The sequence below is a fragment of the Terrapene carolina genome, unplaced genomic scaffold, assembly GCF_002925995.2.
Source record: "Terrapene carolina triunguis isolate 2854851 unplaced genomic scaffold, T_m_triunguis-2.0 Scaffold131, whole genome shotgun sequence".
Taxonomy (NCBI): domain Eukaryota; kingdom Metazoa; phylum Chordata; order Testudines; family Emydidae; genus Terrapene; species Terrapene triunguis.
In genome coordinates, this window is record NW_020664482.1 from 327,693 (window position 1) to 350,809 (window position 23,117).

Below are 23,117 nucleotides of genomic sequence, written 5' to 3' on the forward strand. Positions count from 1 at the left end.
GCAAGAGGAGGTAAGGAGTTGTTGGAAGAGTCATCGGTGGACAGAGCACCAGTTGTGACAGATAAGGGTACCATGTCTGTCTGGGTCCGGTGGGAGCAATCGGTATTTTGTTTGCTTTTTCTCTTTTTATTTTCAACAGGAATTTCAGCAACAGAGGAAATGGGAGAAAGGTGGAAAGAAGGCCCTTGTCTCACGAGAGGAGGCAAGCGTCCCCCATAGAGTGCTGGCCAATGTCCATTCTGGAGCAGTACCATGGACATTTCTTGTTCTGGTAAGTAGCTAACAAGTCTAGTATCAGTGTCCCCCATTGTCGGAATGTGTCAGAGTACCACTGAGTCTATCTCCCACTTGTGGTTGTGTGGGAATTTGTGGCTGAGATTGTCTGCTATCATGTTGTGTACTCTTGGTAGTTAAGCTGCTGATATTGTAACATTGTAGGAAATAAACCAGTTCCATAGCTTTAGTGCTTCCACTGGTGTCTCCTTGATGGTGTATGTAATACATGCACGCTCTATTGTCCGTCATGACCTTTGTGCACGTGCCTCTGATCAGCAGAAGGAAATGAGCACACACGTTCCTGACCACTCTGAGTTTGAGTAGATTGATGTGAAGGCACGTCTCGGATGGAGACCATTTGCCCTGCACTGCGAGATCATTGATATGTGCGCCCCATCCTATCAGAGATGCGTCGGTGGTGAGAAATAGTGATGGGGAAGGCAGAGTGAATGGGATTCCCATGCAGGTGTTTGCTGGTCTTTCCATGGATTCAAGGATTGTTTGATTTTGGTGGGCATCGATAGGAGTTTATCTATGTTGTCTTTGTTTGGTCTGTAAACCGAACTGAACCATAATTGGAGGCATCTCATGTGAAGTCTGGCCTGAGCTATCATCCATGTGTCTGTGGCCATGTGCCCCAGAAGCTGAAGCCAATATTTGAGGGCTGGAGTGCACTGTCTCTATAAGTGTGGACAGACTGAGGAACCTGTGTTGTGGGAGAAGCACTCTTGCTCAGAGTCGACATTGGATCCTATGAATTCTAGTCTCTGTACCAGTATTAATGTTGATTTTTTGCATTGATTTGTAGGTCCAGATTCTTGAACAGATCCAGAGCGATTCTGGTAACTCGCTGGGTTTTGATGAAGGAATGCGCCCTGAAGAGACAATCGTCCAGGTAAGGGTAGATCATAATGCCCTGGGAATGTAGGTGAGCTGCCACCACAGACAGGATCTTGACGAATACTCTGTGGGCCAATTAGAGAGCAAAAGGGAGTACTCTATACTGGTAGTGGTCCTGGCCTAGTGTCAATCTGAGATATCTTCTGTGACATGGTATGATTGAAATGTGGAAGTACGCATCTTGGAGGTCACGGGCCACGAACCAGTCACCTTTTTCTAATGCTGGAATAATAAAGTGACCATCTTGAACTTCTGAGCCTTGACAAATTTGTTGAGCACCCTGAGGTCTAGTATGGGTCTCCAACTTCGCTTTTTCTTGGGTATCAGGAAATAACGAGAGTAAAAGTCTTTGCGTCTTAGATGTACTGGTTTTATGGATCCTACACTGAGGAGATGGTCTCTCTCTTGTTGTAATAGGTTCTTATGAGAAGGGTCACTGAAGAGGGAAGCGGAAGGGTGTTTGGGGGGGAGGGGAAATAGATGGAGTACCAATCTTGAATAATCTCCAGTACTCATTTGTCAGAGGTTATCCCAGGTGCTGCACAATGGGTCAAGATGCCGGCATCCATAGGGATGAGAGGGGTTTTCCAATGTTGGATGATATTGAAGAGACTGGTCTGATGGCACCTCAAACAACCCAACAAAACTGTCGTTTTGAGATGGATGGCTACGAAGAAATAGGTTGAGGGCCTGAAGATTTCTGTTTGTAGAACCTAGACTTCTTTTTTGGGGGGTTCATACAAGCATTGGGATGAATATTGTGACAAGTGGGCGGAACAAAGGTGTGTAGATTCTGAGCAATCAAAGAGTAGCCCTGGAATCTTTTAAAGTGTGAAGGGAAGGGTCTGTCTTTTTCACAAAGAGCTTTGTATCTTCAAAGAGAAGGTCCTCTACGGTTGTTTGCACCTCTTTGGGGAAACCGAATAACTGCAGCCAAGAAACTCATCTCATCACGACGGCAGTGGAGATGGAACGTGCTGTCGTGTCAGCTGCATCGAGTGCAGACTGGAGTGACGTCTTTGCCACTTGTTGGCCTTCATTAATGATGGCTTTGAATTGGTCTTTGTGAGAATCTGGGAGCTGCTCAATAAAGGAATTGAATTTTGAGTAGTTGATGTAATCATATTTTGCCACTAAGGGCTGATAGTTTGCCGATACAGAACTGTAAAGTGCTGATGAGTATATTTTTCTCCCCAAAAGACAGAGGCACTTCCAGTCCCAGTCATAGGGGCTGGATTTCAGATGATGCTGATGGCCTCTTGAGCTCAGCATGTCCACAATGACTGAATTGGGAGGTGGGTGGGAGAAGAGAAATTCTGTGTCTTTTGCCGGCATGTAACACTTTTTATCGTCCCGCTGGCATGTTGGTGGGACCGATGCCAGGGTCTGCCATATGAGTTTGACAGGGTCCAAGAGGGCCCCGTTAATAGGGAGAGCTAGTCTGGACAAGGTGAGTAAAATGTCCAATAGTTTATGGTGTGACTCGGTCACCTCTTGTAATGGTAGTTGTAATGCATCTGCCACCCTATGAGCTAGCTCCTGGAAAAAGCTTGAAATCATCTGCCAGCGATGGAGAAGGGGGCATCACTGTCTCATCTGGTGATGAAGATGAGAAGTTGGTCAGGGTGGGGGGTAATCTCCTCCTCGACTTCAGCCTCTTGTTCCCTCATGACTGTTCAGGGGGCTCAGACGCCCTCAATGCGGTGGGTATCTCATGGGCTCCTGATAGGACAAGCTAGAGCCATGCGAGGCATGGTGTCTCTGTGCCTGCCAAGGATCCCAGTAAGGCCATTGAGAGGGTGGGAAAGGCCCTGGAGGTTGGTACCATGGCTGCCCATACCAAGGAGGCTCGGGGTCAGAGGGGCAGTACAGTTGAGGTCTATACTGGAAATGGGTACCATAGGGTGGATGAGAGGAATGGCGGGAGACTGTCCTCTTGCTCACTATCTGACTCAGCACTCGAAAATGGGGGTGCATGGCATGATGTCACTGGTGAGCCTGGAGCTCTGGGTGGACTCAGTGCTGGGACCCCGGTACCGAGTAGAGGTGAGTCCAGTGCATCAAACACCGAAACGTCTGTCATGTACTGAAAATCGGTGGTGCCGCAGTCATTGGTACCAGTAGCATTTAGCAGTGCTGAGATATCTGCACCGAAGGGGCTGGCAATGCTGTCCTGATTGCGCGGTCTGCCAGTCGTGACGGTACCCACATTGAGGTCTGCACTTCAGGAGCCTTCTCCAGGGTGGATTCTCTAGTTTTCTCGTGCCCAGGCAGTACCAATGATTCCTTGCCTGTGCCCATCGGGTCCTTAGGCAGTCCCAGATGTTCTGTTGGGGTGGTAGGTACCATGCGAGCCCCGGTACTACTGGCCCTTTTCTTAGAGGCCTTGTAAGAGTGGCTCGTGGTTGACTTCTTAGGCTCACCACCCTTAGATGTAGAGGGTTGCGGTGAAAATTCCTGCCGTCCGGAGCCTTGGTGCAACTCCAAGGGTGGTTGGAGGGCCGCTTCCATTAGAAGAACCTTGAGTCTCAGTTCTCTATCCTTTCTAGATCTGTGTTTCAATTGTTGGCATAAACTATACTTCTGTGGGATGTGGTTCTCTTCGAGACAGCAGACGCACTGAGAATGTCAATCAGTCACTGGGATAGATTCTTTGCAACTGAGACACTTCTTGAAGCCCAGTGAACCAGGCATACCCTGTTCCGGGGGGGGGGGGGGGGGGGGGCCCCCAAGGGGGGGGGGGGGGGGGGTAGAAGAAAAACTAAGTAAAGTTTTTTTTTGTTTTTTTGTTTTAGCAAAATAAATGATAAAGGAGTGAAAAAGAAAAGGAAGCGCTAAAAGATTAGAGAAACAATTAGCAATTCTATAGAAAGTAATGATCCACTAACGGACTGCTAAAGCTCCATCTCTAGCCAGGGGCGGTTGAGAAGGAACCGGGGAGGGTAGCGTGGGGGAGTGTGCATGCTTGGGCCAAACAGACACTGCTACCAAATTCTCTGATCAGCAGCGCAGGGACTCAGATAAACCTACAGCAGAGCACCCATAGGGACACTACTTGAAGAAGTAGAAGACCTTACAATCAGTTAGGGAATACAGTTCACTTGAACCCAGTAGCCCCAAAAATTCATTGTTTAAAATAAAATTTCCCTTGTAATTCTCAATCGATTTCTACCATTTCAGGAGCAGGTGTGTTAATACCTATGTTACCGTGTCATCAATGTCATGGATCCAACATTCATCAAACCCTACTCTAAAGCCAGGGAATAAATCCACTTCCATCAACACATAGATTCTCCTAATCTAGGAGAAGTTTCTATCTGAGGGCTCACCTAAAATTAGCACATCACTGTCTATTGTAAGACTGCATACAAGGAACAAGTGAGGAGCCCTTTGCCGTTAACAATCACCAAAAGGAAATAAAAGCTGAATATTAGGGGACATTTTGTAATAATGAAATCTCCTAGCCCATGAGACAGCCTCCCAAAGGCAAGGCTGGAAGCCTCACCAAGGTCTACCTGGGACACGTCACACTGGAAAAAGCCAGAGGGCTCATCTACATATAAACTGTCAGTGAAACGATTTAGCTGCCTTTAATGCCCACCCCTGTGATTTTGGGCAGGACTGTGCACACACTCATTTCAGAATAAGTGAGATAGGAATGTACCCACAGACTCACATTGAGCTCACTACAGGTGGGAATTACAAATCAGCGTAGTCATTTCCATTCCAGCTACATGACCCTATAACTTCTCCTATATGGAAAAGTCCTGCCCTCGCCTCAGGTTGGGAGGGGATCTCCAGTTAAAGAGGTTCACTGAGAAGCCTGGACACATCTGGCTCACAAAGAATGTCTAAAGCAGCACTGGAGAGACAAGGTGGGTGAGATAATATCTTTTACTGGACCAACTTCAGGTGGTGAGTGACACAAGCTTTTGAGCCACATGCTGTGTGTGGCTCAAAAGCTTCTCTCGCTCACCAACAGAAGTGAGTCCAATAAAAGATATTACCTCACCCACCTTGTCTCTGTAATACCCTTGCACTAGCATGGCTACAACTCATTGCATGAAGCAGCACTGGGCAGTGACGTACCAGTAAAGCTCAGAGCTTAGCACCACTGCAACACTAACTGTTTTGTGAGCCAAACTTCTACCAATATTTCAAAGGCTCAGCTGGAGCCGAGAGCAGTGGGGAGCAGATCAATGGGGGACAGACCCAACAGATTTTTCTACTATGTATGTCAGATGACTTGAAAGTGACAGCAAAGCAATGCCCCCAGGTCTCTACACCAGGAGCACACAATTCCTAGGAAGGGAGAACATCTTCTCAGGAGAGAGATTAGCAAAGAAGCAGCGGAACAGGCATCTTAGTCGCCTATCAAACAAAAGCGTGACAGAGAGCACCCCTGCTGTCATCAGCTCCCCCTGCTGGCAATGACAGAGTACTGCACAGATTAGAGGACACATCTGGGCTAGTGGTGCTTGAAGGCCCTCCACCCCTCAACTCTGGCTCTTCAGATGACGTGAGAGAAGGTGGAAAAAAGAAGCAGGCCTTCACTTACCCTCAGCATCTGCTGTTGCTGCTGCTGCTGCCTCAGGTACTGCTGCTGCTGCTGCTGCTGCTGCTGATCAGGTAATATCTGACTGGGTCGGATTCCTGATGGAACCCCTTGTGCACTCATATGATTCATCCCGCTCATCATAGGCGCTTGCTGTATCGACTGATGAGGAAACCTTACACAACAAGGAGAAGGATCAGTGGCTCTTGTGGATCCAGACAAAGCCTGGAGACAGAGGAGCCTCCCTAAACCCAGCCTGAGCTTCTCATTGTTTAAGAAAACCAAACGCATCAGAGCAAGCATGGCCAGAACCAGAACCTCCCACATCACCAGTTCAGAGAGCCCAGAACACCCCCTGGGACCCATGCACCCTCTCAACTAGGCTTGGATGCAGGATTCTCCCTGTACTTTTTCAAAGGTTTGTCCAGTCTAGGTTAAAAAGTCTCAAGCAACAGGACTCCGAGCCCTGCTCCTGGGGACAATTTCCTGGCTGTATCCATCCCCCTGATGGAGAACGATGGTGCATCCAGTGCTTTCCCCCTGGGGGGGATGGACAATCTCCCAGCCAGATCCATCCCCTGGTCAGGGAGTGACAGCGCACCCAGTCCTTCCCCTGGTCAGGTGATTCCCTGGCCAGATCCACCTGTTTGAGAGTGACTGGGGTCCCAGCCCTTCTCCCCTGGGGTGAGGTCCGAATCTGTGGTTAATGACTTCTCTCTATCCTTCAGCCTACATTCCCCTTTCTTAATTCCATCCCTCCCTTACTAGTCACAGCCTCTTAACCCCTCTCCCTGCTTGGGGTTTATACACATCTCTCCCCATGCTACTCACTGAATTCCCTCCTGGCTGTAATACCTTTCTGGGTCTGACACGGAACTGGACAAGACCATCAGCTCCGGAGGCACAAAGGATTCCAAGATGCTGAACGCTACAGCACCAGAGCTATAGCCCTGGGGCCACAAGGCTTTTCACAGTCCCCTATCCACTAGTCCTGTCTGAGCAGTTACATTGGAGAAGCTCCCTGTGCAACACCAAGAGCTGCTCAGCGCCTGCAGGTTGGGAGGTACCTCTGCGTGTTGCCCAGGGCGTGGCCATAGCCGGGGGCCTGCTGATGCACATAGCCACTTGGTCTCTGCTGCATCTGTCTGACGGGATCCACGAGAGCTGGGTTTGAGCTGGGATGGGAATTCTGGTAGGGCTGGCTGGAATAGTTGGGAGGTACCATTGTACTGGACTGAGGGGGATGCTGCTGCAGGCCTATATGGGAGACGTAAGGTGTGTAACCCTGAGGGGAAGAAAAAGCCAATGTTAAATGTGCTGGGATACAGAGGGAGTGCTGGGGGAGGAAGGGAGAGGGGTTTCCCACTGGGACACAGAGATGGCAGCATTAGAAACCCAGGGCCTCTTGGTCCACTTCACCCTCTTCCCAGAGATTGGAATTTTCATGACAATTGGCAAGTGGGGACACCAGGGGAGCACCAGGTGGCTCCAGGGCCCTGCAGCAGGAGTTCACACAGTGCTGGCTGCGCCTGAACCCACCTGTCCCTTCATCCCCCTCCTCCCTGCCAGAGAAAACCCCACTCACCTGGGAAGGCTGCAGGGCTCCATAGGAAGGGGTAGGGGTCATGTGGCGCACTGGTGGCTGCCCCAGCATTCCCTGGCCCTGCTGGAAAGGAGCACGAGACATTCACACTCAGGAACACGGAGACCTAGGACCATCCAGGTCCCTCTTTGCCATCCTCTGGGCATATGTGAGCTCCTCCCAGGCCAGACACAACAGCCCGTCCTCTCCAGGACTCAGTCTGGCAGGAATGTCACGGCCACATGGGACCCAGCAGTGAGCAACTGGACTCGCAGGGACCCCACCTTCCAATCAGGACAAGGCCTTGGAGAATGTTCCCAGGCCAGGCTAAAGAACAGACCTGCCTCCATTTCTGTTGGCCCCACAGTCCAGTGACACTAACCCCTGCCTTCCCCCCTGCTGGCCCCACAGATGCAGTGACACTAACCCCTGCCCTCCCCAGACTAGGGCCTGGCGCCCCCTGCTGGCCCCGCAGCCACAGTGACACTAGCTCATTCTCCGTGTCTGTCTCCCCATCACGGCTGATTCAATCAATGATGTGGGAACACAAAGAAAGAAAGGAACCAAGGACCCAGATGATGCCAAATGCTATAGAAATACCAGCCACCTGAGGCAGACGGAAATGCAGGGTTAGGAAGAGTGTTGGGGAGTTTGTTTTCCAGCATGAATAAGAAAATGAAAACCAGTGAGCACAACCCAGGACCCACTGTGCTCTGGGACGACTGCGCAGCCAGGGGTGGGACACAGCTCCGCCGTACCAGCTTAGCCTGAAGCTGCTGGCGGAGCAGCTGCCCTTGGGAAACTGGAGGCTGCTGTCTGTAGACTGCTGGCTTGTAGGAAGGGTCAATTCCCATCATGCCACTCATCCCCGAAGGCAGCACCCCACTGTAGGAGGGCCGACTCTGCACCAGCTTTCCCAGGGGCACGCGTACAGGTCTGTAGGAGGTATCCAGCCGAGGGCCACCTGCAATAGGAGGAGAAAGAGAAAGGGCCAGAGTCACACACATCCTACCCCCCACTGTCCCACCACACTAGGGCAGGAGCAGCTGCGAAGGGGCACTCTCTGCTGGTTATTCGTCTCTAGCCAGGCCAAGCCCAGGCAGGTGTGTCTGGTTCTTCCATTCGCTCACCTCTCAAATGGCTACAGAAAAGGAAGCTCATGATGTAAAAGGGACTCCCTTAAAGTTGCTACCTGCAGGGTAGTAAGATTCTCCTCTCCCCCACACCTACCTGCTGGCAGAGGCTGATTCTGGGCATAGAGACCCACTGGCGACTGCCCATATGCCAGTCTAGACATGGAATTCCCAGCCTGATGATGCATGAGGTCTGCAGGCATGCCAACTCCATAGGAGACTCCTCGGCCAGGGCCCAACACAAAATCCTGCAGGAGGAAGGAGGAGTGAGTGGGAGCAGCACACCTGGAGCCTCCAGGAACTCACAGCTGGGACAACTGGGTCACAAAGCTAAAAGAGACAGCACCCTGTGTGCTAGTCAGGGCTACGAGCAGCCTCTCCTCTCCCTAGCAAGGATGCTGAGGGCACACACACTGCCTCTTCCTCAAGAAACCCGGAGAGGCTCCTCTCCCAGGGAATGCTGGGAAGAGGTCCAGCGTTTCACTGATGCCTCTCGGAAAGGAAAGCACTAACCACCTGCTCCTCCCAGGCAGAGCAGAGAGGGCAGATCTGTGGTTGGGGGTGGGACACAGCCCTGTGTCAGGTCCACGGCTGGCGGGAAAGGCCATGTTACCTCGCTTTTGTTGGCAGGCTGGTTGCGTTTCTTGCTCTTGCTCGGTTTCTTCTTGCGCTCCTCAGTGGAGGTGGCAGGATTGGAGCTGGTTTTATCAGCCTTGGCTGGCTCTACAACCTTCTTCTCTGGCTCTAGGGCCACAGGTGTGGGGGGCTCCTCCTCCTCGGGAGGCAGTGGCAGTGGCTCCAGGTAGTAGCTGCGGGGCTTGGGTTTCAGGTGTGTATGATACAGCAGGAGCCTCTGCTGCTCCTCGAACCTGGACACCTTACGATCCACTCGCACAGTCCCAAACCAGCCCCAAGAGAGGGGGGCTGAGTGCTTCAGGCCCTCAAACAGATCCCAGGGGGAAATCTTCTGCTTCGTGGAGACTTGCAAACCCTTGAAAGAAAGACGAGAAAGTCAGTGAGCAAACCCCAAGCCACTAGCAGCCCTTGGGCAAGGGCACAGGGAGCCCATACCACCAGCTCCACTCCATCGAGCAGGGACCAGTGTCTTGGCTCTTCTGAAACAATGTTCACCACATTGTCTCCTATTGCTCCTCAATTCATCCCCCCCCCTTTCCCCCCCCCCCTTTGCCGGTCTCCTGCTGGCATATAGGCTGTAAGCTGCTGTGGCATGGCTCGTGGGTCTCCGTGGGCACAGAGCCAACATTTAAATCAGCAGCAGCAGTACTCGTGACGTCTTGGAAGACATTGCCTGCAACTATTAACGGGTTAAAACACCTTAACTCTGCCCTTCCCTGATGTGGCTACACCACGCTGAGTGCGAGGGCCCTGGCTCTTTTTGGACAGCTGCACAAAACACAGTACTTGGCAAGAGGGTTAACAAACCAGATGCTTCCAGACACCAGCACAGGCTCCAGGCAAGAGCAGCACGAGGCTGTCTGTGCACCAGCAGCCATGACTCAGAGGCCCAGGAACAGGACTACTTGCCTCCTTCTTGAAAATAGAGTCAAAGCCAGCAATCTTGTTGCCTTTGGTGTCAATGAGGGATCCCTGAGGTTCGCAGGTAATGACGTCCCGAGTCTGCTTGGGAAGAGGAAGTAGCTGTCGCACTTTCTCCAGGCTGTCGGATTGTCGGTCGCCCAACTCCTTCTGCACTAGGCGGAGACAAAGGCGTCAGGAGCCATTCAAACAGCGGCATTCAATGCAACCAACCCTACTATCACTGTCGTCCCCACAATGCTCTGCCCCACAACCACCACTGCCCTATTGCCCCATGCCCCACAAACCACTTCTCAATACCCTCTTATATCGCTGCCCCCTGTCCTCTGTGCCCAACACCACACCATATTCCCCAGCTCTCCAGACTGGCCAGGGCCTCCTCACCCTGAGTTTCTTGACCAGGTTCATGTATGCTCGCTTGTTCTCCTCCATGCTGCCCTGAGAAATGCTGGACATGTCCGCAGCCAGGGTGCCGTTGATGAGCACACTCAGCATGTCCAGCACTGTGGTGAAGAGCTCGCTGAGGGGAAGAGGAGAAAGGCTGAGGTCAGGAGAGGGGAAGACCCTGCAGTTCCACAGCCCAGCACCACACAGAAATGCAGGGTTGCATGAGCACCTCTGCCATCACAGAGAACAATGCCCCGTTAACTCACCTGGAACATGCCCTCAGGAGATGGGCAGGATTGGACCCACCAGCACAGGACATCTTATAGCACCCTGTCCAGACTTCAATCCCCATCTCCTCCACTGGAAAACTGTTCCACGGCCTCCCAGACCCCTCACCATCCCATTGCACCTTGTTGCCCCCATAGCATTCACACCCTCAAGACAGCTGGATGTGCCCCCTGCGTGCACACTCACTCAGCCTCTCCTCACAGCTCAGTCCCTCAGCTCTGCCCTGAGCTCCTCACAGCTTGACTGCATCTTTCCGGTAATAACGATGCCTGGGTGAGCTCAGTGCACCAGCTGTAGGGAGGGGACTGTCCCCTCCCTGCTCTGCATGTGCCCATGGAGTGTGGGGGCCCTTTGGCTGCCATATGAGCCTATGCACTGGGAACTAGTTGCCCACTACTTCTCCTAAGTCTCTTTCAGCCATCCCTGGTTCCTGATTCCCGCAAGCCTCTCGCAGGAGAGGTCTATATGTGCTTGCGGGCTGGCTCTCCTCCAGGGGACAGAAGTATGTGGGTGGGACAGCTTGCCCTCACCAGGAAGGAGCTGGACTAACTCTAGACTCCCCGTGGGAGGGGCCCTGCTCCGAGACTTGAAGGAGACAGTTACTTGTTTGACTGCATGTCGACAGTCCCACTGCTGATGATGTCCAGGAGAAGCACCGCCCACTCTGTTGTCTGCTGTGTGCTGCGCTGAACTGTGTCAAACATCCCCCCCACCTGGCAGGGAACAAAAGTCAGTCAGAGCCTGCCACACAGGGAACCCCAGAACCCAAAAGGGAGAGTGGAGGCTAAGCCAGGATACCTCTTATGGGCAGGTGAGGGGGGGACAAGCTCCAGGCAGCCCAGCTAAAGGGGTGCCCTGCTGTAGGCCCTGGAGCAGCTTAGGCCCTGCCAGATTGGCAGCAAGTTGAAAAGGGAAGCAATGCTGTGACCAATCTGCACTGAGCGTTTCTGAAAGAGTTCAAGGTGTGTCTCCCGTCTGGACAGGACAGTCAGGTCTCTCCATCCATTCCGTCCCCCGCAAGGCTCCATACCCAGAAGAGCCAGGGAAATCTTCATCAGGCCCTGCCCACCCCTAGAAGGGAGGTCTCCCTGTTTATCTCCCCTTTCTCCTGCTGCTCACCAGATTCAGTCGCAGTTTCAAGGCCTCATGCATCAGCTGTTTGGCTTTACAGTCGTCCTGGTACTGATCTTCCCGCCAGTTTGTAACAATCTAAGAGATTTAGAAGAGAGGTGAGGACCTCACATGCTGGACCCTGCACTGCAGGGGAAGCAGTGAGTACTCCCCACTCCTCACAGTCTGGGCTAGGAGGAAAGCAGAGAAGATGCCCTGCCAAAGCACCCACAGTCCCCGGTATGGAGGGAGTGAGGGAGATGCCTTCCCCATGGAGGATGCCACCCTGTGAGGGTACATCCATTTGGATGCTCTGTTGTTCCCAAGCTCTTGTGAGGGCTGGAAAGGGGCCTACCTGCTGGACCTGGCTGTAGAGTGAGGTAAGGAGGCCTTCTCGCTGCTCATCCTGTCCTTTTAAACACGTCAGCACCAGCGACAGGAAGGGCTGCTGGCTCAGGAGGGACATGCTGGGAAGAAGAGGAGGAAGTGAGCTAGACAATACTAAATGCTAGGTGTGGCTGCCCAGGGCTTCCTGACCTCTCCCCAGAGCTCACCTCTTCTGCTTCTGGCGATCTCGCTCTTTGCGGGACGATGACCCCAGGTGCTGTCCTTTCTCTAGCTCTTCTCCAGCAGCTTTAAGTACATGGCCCTGCACCGATGTGGGCAGCTTGGCGATAAGTGGGGCCACCAGCCACACTCCTGACCTCTCCAAGGAACTGTGACACAGGGCAGACAAAAAGCTGAGTGAGCCAACCCATAGTCCAAAGTCCCTCTGCAAAGGATCCCACTGTCCCAAGGAGAGAGGAGCTGGGGCAGTACCTACCTGAGGATGGGTTTGACTTTGTTGCTGGCAGATGCAGTGCTCACAGGCGCAGTGCTGAGGCTGTTGACTCCAGTTCCAGTGGAGTTAGCGGAGCTAGTCTCTGCTGACTGCTGGAACACCTCAATGGTGGCCTTGGCAATGTTTTCTAACAAGGAATTCATCTCCTGGAGAGAGTAGAAGTGTCGAGTGGAGTTTAGACCCCCCCCCATCCCGCAACACCGCTCCTCTTTCTAGAGCACTTGGGGCACTGGCTGACCACAGCAACAGGGCCCAAGTGAAACTCTCTCATGCCTGCAGGCCTTGGGCGACTCACCCATTCTCGGTGAGCCGTTCCCCAAGCATCCTCCCCCACTTATGTTCCCCACGTTCTCACTTCCTGCCAGGGGTCCATTCCCCGACTCGGAAACACAGAGAGATCCCCATCCAACATGCAGGGCAGCTCTCTCAGCTCACCACACAACTCACATTGTTTGCTGTCTGCTTAATCATGAGCTGCAGCTCCAACGAGGACTGCCTCATTGTCCATTGGTCCAAGTTCTGTAACACACAGACACACTGCAAATTAACAACCACTTCCTCAGCTCACATAGCCCCTCCCCCAATGATGAATCTTCCCCCTGGCCTCAAGAAGGTGAACGTGTTTTAGAGACGGACGTTATGAACGCTCATGTCCAGCAATGGAAGTTAATGGGAATAATGTGTCAGGCTCTCTCCTCCCCACTCATCCCACCATGGAGCCAAGCAGGACCCACCCCCCCAACACCTGTAGGATGCGTTTAATCCTCTGTCGCTGCGGATTCTCTCCCTCCTCATTGTCCAGCAGTCGATGTGGGTAACAGATCAGCTGCATCAGCCTCTGGGCCTGGGTGCTGCTCAGAACGGGATCCTGCAGATCATTGCTGTCTTCACAGAGGGACTTCAGACATCGTTCACCCACCCACTCCTGCAAGGTGAGCACAGGATGAGCAGGGTCAGTGCATGGCCTGCACTGTGTTTAGGTGAGCAGGCCAAGACAGCACTCACTGCTTGCTCCTCAAATTTGAGGGAAGGATCTGGGAGCAAATTCAATCCACACGGACCTCCCTAGCAACTAGTAGGGCCCAAAGTCCCTTCTCCTCACTAATTATGCTGACACTGCCCCTTTACTTGTCCGATGCAGTGACTGTAGAAGGGGAAGCTGGTCCTGGCAGTCAGCAGCAGACGAACACAGCTGTAGCTGTTTGTTTATTGACCTATTGGCCAGACTTAACTCCAGACTGTCACCGCCATGGCCAGACTTCACTAAAGCCATTAGACATTCCAAATGTTCCATTAGTAATTCATACATTTTAAGGCCAGAAAGAACCATTGTGATCATCCAGCCTGAGCTCCTGCACAACATGGGCCACAGGGCTTCCCTGAATTAACTCCTGCCTTCAAGCCCAATGTCTGGGGTTGACCTAAATCGTATCTTAGAAAAACTTCCAATCTTGATTTTAAAATGGTCACTGATGGAGAATCCACCATGACACTTGGTAAACTGTTCCAGTGGTCAGTTACCCTCACTGTTAAAAATTTGCATCTTGTTTCTAGTCTGAATTTGTCTAACTTCAATTTCCACCATTGGATCTTGTTAGATCATGGCCTATTAGATTGAAGAGCCTTCTTATTAAATTGTTGTTCCCCACACAGGCACTTACAGACTGTGATCAAGTCACCTCTTAACCTTCCTTTCGATAAGCTAAAGTAGATTGAAAGACTCCAGGAGTCTTTACCATCGTCTGGAGTTCCTCTCCTCCAATTCTATCCCAAACCCTCTCCAATCTGGCTTCTGCCCCTTTCATTTCTTTGAAACTGCTCTCGCCGAAGTCCCTAATGGCCTCTTCCCTGGCTTCCATGACTATGCCCTCTTCTGGTTCTCTAATCACGCCTTCCCTCCTTGGTCCCTCTCTACTCTCCCGCTGCACCTTAGGTCTTGGCAATTTCATCTAGAAACACCAATTCAACTACAGTCTCTGTGCTTATGACTCACAGATTTATCTCCTGCTCTCCAAACTACAATCACCGCCTGTCTGTCTCTGACATCCCCTCATGGATCATCAGCTCCAACTCAATATGGCTAAAACTGAGCTCTTAATCTTCCCTCCAAACCCTTCCCACTACCTCTTTTCTCCATCACACTGGACATCCTCCTCCTGTCTGTCATTCAGACCTGTAACCTGCACATGCTCTTTGACTCCGGCTTCTCTCTTGGTCCTCATATGCAGGCTGTGTTTGAAGCTTACTGATTCATTCCACAAAACATCTCTAAAATACGGCTTTTCCTTTCCACCACCCAGCTAAAACTCTCATCGTGTCACGCCTGGATCACTGCAACATCCTTCCCTCTGGCTTTGACAAACACCGTCCTGCCTTGCTCAAATCCATTCAGAATGCAGCTGCAAAGATCATTTTCCTAACCTTTCGCTTTGACTGTGTCACCCCTTTCTTTACATCTCTCCATTGGCTCCCCCTTTTCTAGCGCATCAAACATAAGCTACTTCACTTTCAAGGATCTGCGAGGCCCACCCCCACTTTACCTATCATCTCTCATTCATTATCAGGATGTTGACTCCCACCTCCAATCAGCTCATGATGCCACACTCCACTGTCCACTTGTTACATTTTCAAACAAGCACCTTCATGCTTTCTCCCATGCTTAGGTGGTCATCTGCAAAGCTCTCTCATGATCCTCCTTCCTTCAAAACCCTCCCTAAGACTCTCCTTCTCCTAACTTGATAGCAGTTAGGCCGCTGGGGTGCTGAGACCACTGTCTATCACACTGACCAATCCTGTCTCATTATTTCCTCCCCAGTCTGTCTGTATCCAACTATCTCTTGTCTTATACTTATACTCCTAGGTCACATAGGAGCTTTTGAAAATTGTCTCTTATCCTTCTCTTTGATCTTAGTTGGAACTGGATTGGGGCCCTCTTCTTAGGCAAAATTAAATTGGTTCTAGGTTTTATATCATGCTAGCAGCAAATGCCTCCTGCCACCAAGTGTAAGCTCTTCAGGACAAGGATTAACTTTTTGTTCTGTGTTTGTACAGGGCCTAGCACAATGGGGTCCTGAGCCAGGACTAGGGCTCCGAGGTACCACATTAATACAAATAATGAATACAGTATACTTCCAATGATCCAAACAGCATGGGGGACACAGACTTTATTTGGATAATTGGGAATTTGGATAATTGAGAAGGCAGGAGCCATTCAGTAGTGGAGTGGCCTTCCCACCAGCCAGGGGTCTCTGCTCTATGCTCTGAAGCTCTGCATTATCCAAATCCCTTCCTTGTCCCCCAGCATGAGATACATGGGGGACAAGGCACCGATCTGAACAACATGGGGGTTCGGATAATAGAGTTTTGGATAAACAGGAGTTACGGTAATGAAAAACAAATAATAAATAAGGCATGTTTTCCAATCTTGTAATTATTCTTGTGGCTCTTCTCTGAATCCTTTCCAAATTTTCAACATCCTTCTTGAATTGGGGACACTGGAATGGAACAATATTCCAGCACCGGTCACACAAGGGCCACATATACAGCAATATAACCTCTCTACTATTTGATATTACCCTGTTTATCCATCCAAGGATCGCATTAGCCTTTTTGGTCACTGCACTGCACTGGGAGCTCATGTTCATGCAAACTCACATTTAACCAATTATCCACTATGACCACCAGTCTTTTTCAGAATCTCTCCTTCACATGATAGAACTGCCCATCCAAGTGTGACCTCCTTCTTTGATCCTAGGTGTACAACTTCATATTTGCCATACTGATATGGATGTTTGCTTGATCCCAGCTTATCAAGCGATACAGATCACCCTGTACCAGTGACCTGTCCTCTTCATTATTTACCACTCCCCCAATCTTAGTCTCATCTGCCAACTTTATCATTGATGATTTTATGTTTTTTTCCAGGTCATTGATAAAAAATGTTAAGTAGCATAGAGCCAAAAAATTATTCCGACAGGTTCCACTAGAAACAGACTTGCTTGATGATGATTCCCTATTTACAGTTACAAATTTAGAGCAGTCAGTTAACCAGCTTTTAATCCATTTAACATATGCCATGTTGGTTTTGTATCAGTCTAGTTCCTTAATCAAAATGATATGTGATACCACCTTCAATGCCTTACAGAAGTCTAACTATATTACAGCAACACTATTATCTTTATCAACCAAGCTTGTCTCATAAAAACAGATATCAAGTTAGTCTGACAGGATCTATTTTCCATAAATCCAAGTTGTTTGGCATTAGTTATATTCCCCTGTTTTAATTCTTTACTAATCGAGTCCTGTATCAATCATTCAGTTATTTTGCCCAGGACTGATATCAGCTGACAGACCTATAATTACCTGGGTTGTCACAACATTAGCTTTCTTCCAATCCTTTGGAACTTCCCCAGTGTTCCATGATTTACTGAAAATCCAGCATTAATGGGCCCAGAGAGCTCCTCGGCCAGCTCTTTTTAAATTCTTGGATTAAAGTGATCTGGACTTGCTGATATAAAAACATCTAACCTTAGTAACTGCTGTTTAACATCCTCCTTAGTTACCGTTGGAATTGAAAGTATTTCACCTTCAACACTATGATATGACATCATCATCATCATCTGGACTTTTTCCAAATACGGAACAGAAATATTTATTGAACACTTCCGGCTCTTTTGCATTATTATTGATAATTCTACCATTTCCATCCAGTAATGGGCCAATACTATCCATCTGGAGTCCTTCTGTCCCTGATATACTTGAAAACAGAACAGTTACTTACCCTTCAATAACTGTGGTTTTTGACATGTGTTGTCCATGCAGATTCCACTCATGGTGCCCATGTGACCCAGCCACACAAGATCCGATTCTTTTTGAATAGCAATGTCGTTCACACTCCAAAGTGTAGGTGGTGCAAACTAGTGGTTGGAGCAGAACCAGGAGGCTAGCCAACAGACTGAGCCAGAAGCCACAACAGGACCAAAGGCAGAGCTAGAGTCATGGTCAGGAGACAAGCCAGTGGTCAGAGCCGGGAGATAGGAATCAGCGGTTCAGAGGTAGGCAGGGACTAGGGCTGGAGTAAGGGCTGGCCAGGAAGTAGGTCTGGCGCAGCTGTGGGCAGAGAATGCATTGAGCGGCCACTGAGTTCCTGTTGCTCCAGGGTTTACATGGTGATTTGTTGGCTCTTCTGACCAATCAGGGAACACAGCCACTTAGTGAGGGTTTATTAGGCGCAGCCAAGCTTATGGGGTTGCTAGGCAACCGAGCCTGAGGCAGCAGAGTTCCTGACAGCATCCACTATGGCAGCACCCCTGCTTCATGTATCCTCACAACCACAGACATGGGGGTCTTAAAGGATGGAGAGCCTCAACTGCCCCCCCATTTCTTCGCCAATAAGAATTCCAAGAGAACCGGTCTCCCATTAGTGAGGGTGGAGGGCCAGATCATGGAGCCTGTGTGGACAACATATCTCAAAGAACCACCCTTACTGTAGGATAAGTAACTGTTCTTCGAGTGACTGTGCAACAGATTCCACTCTTCGTGATTAACAAGCAGTGATCTTTAACCTGAAGGTGGGAAGAAGAGTCCTACTTAAAAAGGTATGGCAGGCTAGCCCTACCAAAGCTGGCATCTGATCTGGAAGCCTGAACCAGGACAAAATGGAAGGTGAAAGTGTGAACGAAGCTCCAGGAAGCTGCTCTAACTATTTCAAATAATGGGATGTTACCTAGAGACATTGTGGAGGCAGCGTGAGCCCTCATGGAATAGGCTCTAACATGACCCTGAGGATCTTGTCAGCTATCTGATACCAAAGCCTTAAAACAGTCCAAAACCCAGCTAGATAATCTGAGTGGAAACCCTTTTTGGGAAAGCCACAAACAGACTGGGGGTGGATGTGAATGCTTTGCCCTAACTCTATAGAAGGATAAGGCTTTCACCACATATAAGGTGTACACTTTTATTTTGTCTGAGCTGGAGTTAAGTTTTAGGAAGAAAACAGGAGATGACCTGACTAGTTGAGGTGGAAGTCTGAAACTTGGGAGAAGCCTAAGGATGACACTGTCCTTAAGGTACATAGAGGGCCCACCATGAAGGCCTGTATTTCCACTACCCCTAGATGCAGGAGGTTTTTGACCTCCTGAACGAGGAGTTGCTCATGAGAAGGGTCCTGAAGAGGGACGGGGAAAGGGGATGGAAGGGTTGGTAGGCTATAAACTACAGAGTATAGCCAGACGAGACTGTGTCGAGCTCCCAGCGGTCCGAGGGGATAAGGGACCAGGCTGACCGGAAAGGGCGGAGGTGATTGAGGAAGATGGGGAGTGGATTCGGTGCATTCACTGAGGTGTCCGCCTCGGGTGCACCCTCAAAATGACTGCTTTTGGCTGCCTTGGTATCTGGAAGGACCAGGATGGGCAGGTGGACGAGACGACGACAGGTGGCTTCGCTTAAAACCCCTGTCCTTGTCCTTTTTTTGATAGGCACCAGATCGAGGGGTACCCCAAGACCTCGATGATGGCGGGGGGGAGGAACGGCTTTCTAGCCTGTTGAGGAGTATGCAGGCCCAAGGAGCAGAGAGTGGCCTGGGAGTCTTTAAGGCCATGGAGCCTTGCATCAGTTAGCTCTGAGAATAGCTCTGTTCCCTCGAAAGGGAGGTTCTGGAGGGTGGATTGCATCTCCTGGGACAGCCCGGAGGTCTGTAACCAGGAGCTACACCTCATGGCTATTGCAGAGGTGACACCAAGTCCGTGGCATCTCGGCTATGTGGGGGACACCTCTGGCTACTGCCTTGCCCTCTTCCACCTGAGTGGCGAACTCCTGTGCCCGATCCTGTGGGAGGCTCTCTTTGAACCTGCCGATGGAGTCCCACAGGTTGAAATTGTATCTGCCAAGTAGGGCCTGATGGTTAGAAACCCTGAATTGGAGGCTCGCTGTTGAATAAATCTTTCTCCCAAATAAGTCCAGCCTCATGGCATCTTTATTTTGGGGGTGCCACTCGCCTGGCCCTTTCGTTGACAGCGGACACGACCAGGGACCCCGCAGGAGGGTGCATGTATAGCTATTCAAACCCCTTTGTGGGGACATAGTACTTCTTTTCCACCTTCTTGGACGTGGGCAGAATGGAAGATGGGGTCTGCCACACCAACTTGGCGATCTTTAGGACCCCGGAGTGAACGGGCAATGCGACCTGGGCTGGGGCAGAGGAGGGAACGACAGTCAAGAGATCATCGGGCTCCTCAGCTAGCTCCTCAACCTCCAAGTTCAGGTTGGCTGCCACTCTTAAGTAGGGCTTGGTGCTCCCTGAAGTCATCAGGTGAGGGAGCGGGGGGAATCTACCAGTTTGCGAGTTTCCCCCGCCACTGACTCGTCCGGGGATGACGAGGATGACTGCACCGCCAGAGGGTGGGGAGCGTCCCCTTGCTGCGTCTGGGACCACTCTGCAGCCGCCGGGGCCTCCAGCGGAGTCACTGCTTCGGATTCAGCCCCTTGATCCAACACCGGTGCCGGCTGTGCTGGAGGTAGCTTGTCTGATGCAGCCTGGGAGGAGCGGTGAGAGTATGGTGCCGGCATTACAGGCACCCACCGTGGGTTCCAGTATTACCACTGGGTGAGCCATTGCCCTTGATCCCATGCCGGTGCCGCAGGCGCCTTGACGGGTTCCTGGCTGGGAGACGATTCGCCCTGTACAGGGGAAGAGCTGAACTGTCCCTCCGACCCAGACCACTGCCCTTCTGGTGACCAAGGTGGGGCTGTGGAAGCCTGAGTCTGTCGATTGACTCTCGTCGGTGACCGTTACAAGGAAGCCAAGGGGCTGGTGCCTGCCCAAAGAACGGTACCGGGGCCCCGGTGATCGGTGCCATGACCTGGAAGGGACCGATGCATGGAATACCTGCGAGGCAATGGCAACTGGCACGTTGGTGATCTCTGGTGGGAGGACCGTCGGTACAGAGAATACGGGGATCAGCGTCGTGATTCCGGAGTTCCGTGCCTTGTAAGCGGAGACCATGGCGTCAGAGAGCTGGGCCTCCTGGCTGGAGACCGAGGTTGCAGTACCAGGGTCCTTGGCCATGGCGAAGGGGAATGACACCTGCGGTCCGGGGGCCATCCCATCACCAGCTGGGTCGTCTAAGCCAGTGTCTTGGCGGGATCCGCCATGTGGCCAGGTGTGTGTGGTGCTGGTCAGCCTAACTGTTCTTTGGCCACCAGGGACGCAGATGGCCCTGCGATGGGCTGGGACCCCTTACTGCTCCCCGGAGTCCGAGGCAGGTCCACAGCGGTACCCCCGAGAGCCTCCATTGGAGGCACGAGCCCTAACTCAGGTCCTTTGCCCTAAGTTCCCTTGCACGGTGCCTGCAGACCAGTCGACTTGGACTGCTTCTTCGTTACTGGTGAGGGGGAACGGTGCCGGGCGGATCCCAGTGCCAGCGGTGCACTGCATGCTGACGCCGAAGTACCGGGTGTGGAGTCTGAGTGCGAGGGCTCCGATGCTGGGCGCAGAGCATGAGGAGGACCCTCAGTCGAATGTCCCGCTCTTTATGAGTTCGGGGATGAAAGTTTTTGCAGATCTGGCACTTGTCTTTTTGATGGGACTCCCCCAGGCACTTCAGACAACTCTCGTGAGGGTCACTGACGGGCATCGGCCGGCTGCACTCAGAACACAGCTTGAAGCCTGGGGAGGGGGGCATGCCCCACCAGCCAGGACTCTAACTGCTACTAAAACACTTAACAGCTAACTAATCACTGACTAAATAACAAAGGAGAACAACCTCAACAGGGAAGAACCGCTAATGCTCTTGCTAAGCAAGACCAGGCACTCCAGCCAACCGCCATGGGCGGTAAGAAGGAACTGAGAGGGCGTAGGGCCAGCAGTGCCTGATATACTGCGGCATGAGGGCGGCACTCCAGGGGGCGCCACAGCCTGCCCCATGGATACTACTAAGGCAAAAATCTCCGACGACTGTGCACGTGGGCGCACACACACCTGGATGGAATCGACATGTGCAAGCACTCCAAGAAGAAAGCAGAATTTCCCACCAATAATGAAATCAGTCAAGTAGTTTGTAAATTCATGCATATTAAAAATGTGCTGCTCATCTACTTGACTTGGGGTAAGCCTCCGCTGCTACACCCACCTATCAAGGCCCCTGCTAGCCAGAGCATCTCCTAACCTACTCACTTCTTGTGGATCTTAGAAAGTGGTGAGAGCAGTGGAGAAGGGAAGGGTTCAAGAGGCTGTCAGACGGGCAGGGGAAAGAAGGGCAGCACAGGACTTGGGCACTGCCTGGATGGTGCCCAGGACCCTATTAGACTTGAGAGCCAGGACAACCCTGAAAAGGGCACGTAAAAAGTGAGTGGCTCTCCCTGAAAATCACAAAAACACAGGCTGCAGGTGAGCAAGCCCAGCTATAGAACTGGCCGAGCTGCCAGGAATGCCCCAACCTGACATGCAAGAGCCACCTTATATCACTTCAAGTACCCCTCCTTCTCATGCTCCCTCCTCTCTGCCCCCAGCCCATGCATAGGGGGCTACTGACTGCCATCTCACCCTGGGGAAGGGGCACAGTGGTGGCACCAGAGCCCTACAGAATACACAGCGTCTGAGCTCTCCGAAACCAGACTACCAGTCAGCTCTGTTCAGCAACTTTTAATTCTTAGCACCACCACGTGGCAAAACTGTGCCCAGTTTCTTTGAAACAGCAGAAGAGAACATCCACCAAACCTGAATAGGCAGAGGGAGAGCCCTGTCAGCAGCCAGGATCAGGGACAGGGTGGGGCGCAAGAGCCAGATTTACCTGCTGACAGATACTCCTCAGGACATACTTGGCATAAATATCCAGGCTGGCCGTCTCTATGGACACTGTCCGGCCAGCAGACTTCTTGGCACCCAGCTCATCTTCCATAAGGTCATCCACCCCTCCAGGGTGGGAAAAGCCAGAGCCTTTCAGCTCTGCATCCCCTGTAACCAAGAGGCAAAGGGTCACCTTATGCAACAGTAGCAAAAACCAGAGCCATTCACACAAGGGACGCTGAACTTGAATACGATTTCCTCCTGGCCCCAGAGCTCAGCGCAGGCCGTCTCCATGCCCCGCGACTGCCCCATGGCCCCAGAGCTCAGCACAGGCCGTCCCCATGTCCCACTACTGCCCCACGGCCCAAGCTCAGCGTAGGCCAGCCCCATGCCCCACTGCCCCAGAGCTCAGCGCAGGCCAGCCCCATGCCCCACGGCCCCAGAGCTCAGCGCAGGCCAGCCCCATGTCCCGCTACTGCCCCACGGCCCCAGAGCTCAGCGCAGGCCGTCCCCATGTCCCACTACTGCCCCACGGCCCGAGCTCAGCGTAGGCCAGCCCCATGCCCCACTGCCCCAGAGCTCAGCGCAGGCCGTCCCCATGCCCCGCTACTGCCCCACAGCCCCAGAGCTCAGCGCAGGCCAGCCCCATGCCCCACAGCCCCAGAGCTCAGCGCAGGCCAGCCCCATGCCCCACGGCCCCAGAG

At 51.8% G+C, this 23,117-nt stretch overlaps 1 protein-coding gene across 1 annotated transcript in view; it reads right to left on the reverse strand.

The window, feature by feature from the left end:
* The window catches only part of MED12 (mediator complex subunit 12), a 67,854-nt gene that overhangs the window by 8,635 nt on the left and 36,102 nt on the right, over positions 1 to 23,117 (reverse strand). The window contains exons 24-39 of the mRNA XM_029911866.1: positions 22,418 to 22,581; positions 13,375 to 13,554; positions 13,077 to 13,148; positions 12,612 to 12,775; positions 12,343 to 12,504; positions 12,144 to 12,255; positions 11,798 to 11,887; positions 11,282 to 11,391; positions 10,388 to 10,523; positions 9,992 to 10,153; positions 9,060 to 9,437; positions 8,544 to 8,694; positions 8,072 to 8,277; positions 7,317 to 7,397; positions 6,799 to 7,016; positions 5,735 to 5,906 (exon numbers count right to left, since the gene is read on the reverse strand). Of these exons, the coding sequence (XP_029767726.1) occupies positions 5,735 to 5,906; positions 6,799 to 7,016; positions 7,317 to 7,397; positions 8,072 to 8,277; positions 8,544 to 8,694; positions 9,060 to 9,437; positions 9,992 to 10,153; positions 10,388 to 10,523; positions 11,282 to 11,391; positions 11,798 to 11,887; positions 12,144 to 12,255; positions 12,343 to 12,504; positions 12,612 to 12,775; positions 13,077 to 13,148; positions 13,375 to 13,554; positions 22,418 to 22,581 (2,558 nt within the window). The remainder of the gene's footprint in view (positions 1 to 5,734; positions 5,907 to 6,798; positions 7,017 to 7,316; positions 7,398 to 8,071; positions 8,278 to 8,543; positions 8,695 to 9,059; positions 9,438 to 9,991; positions 10,154 to 10,387; positions 10,524 to 11,281; positions 11,392 to 11,797; positions 11,888 to 12,143; positions 12,256 to 12,342; positions 12,505 to 12,611; positions 12,776 to 13,076; positions 13,149 to 13,374; positions 13,555 to 22,417; positions 22,582 to 23,117) is intronic.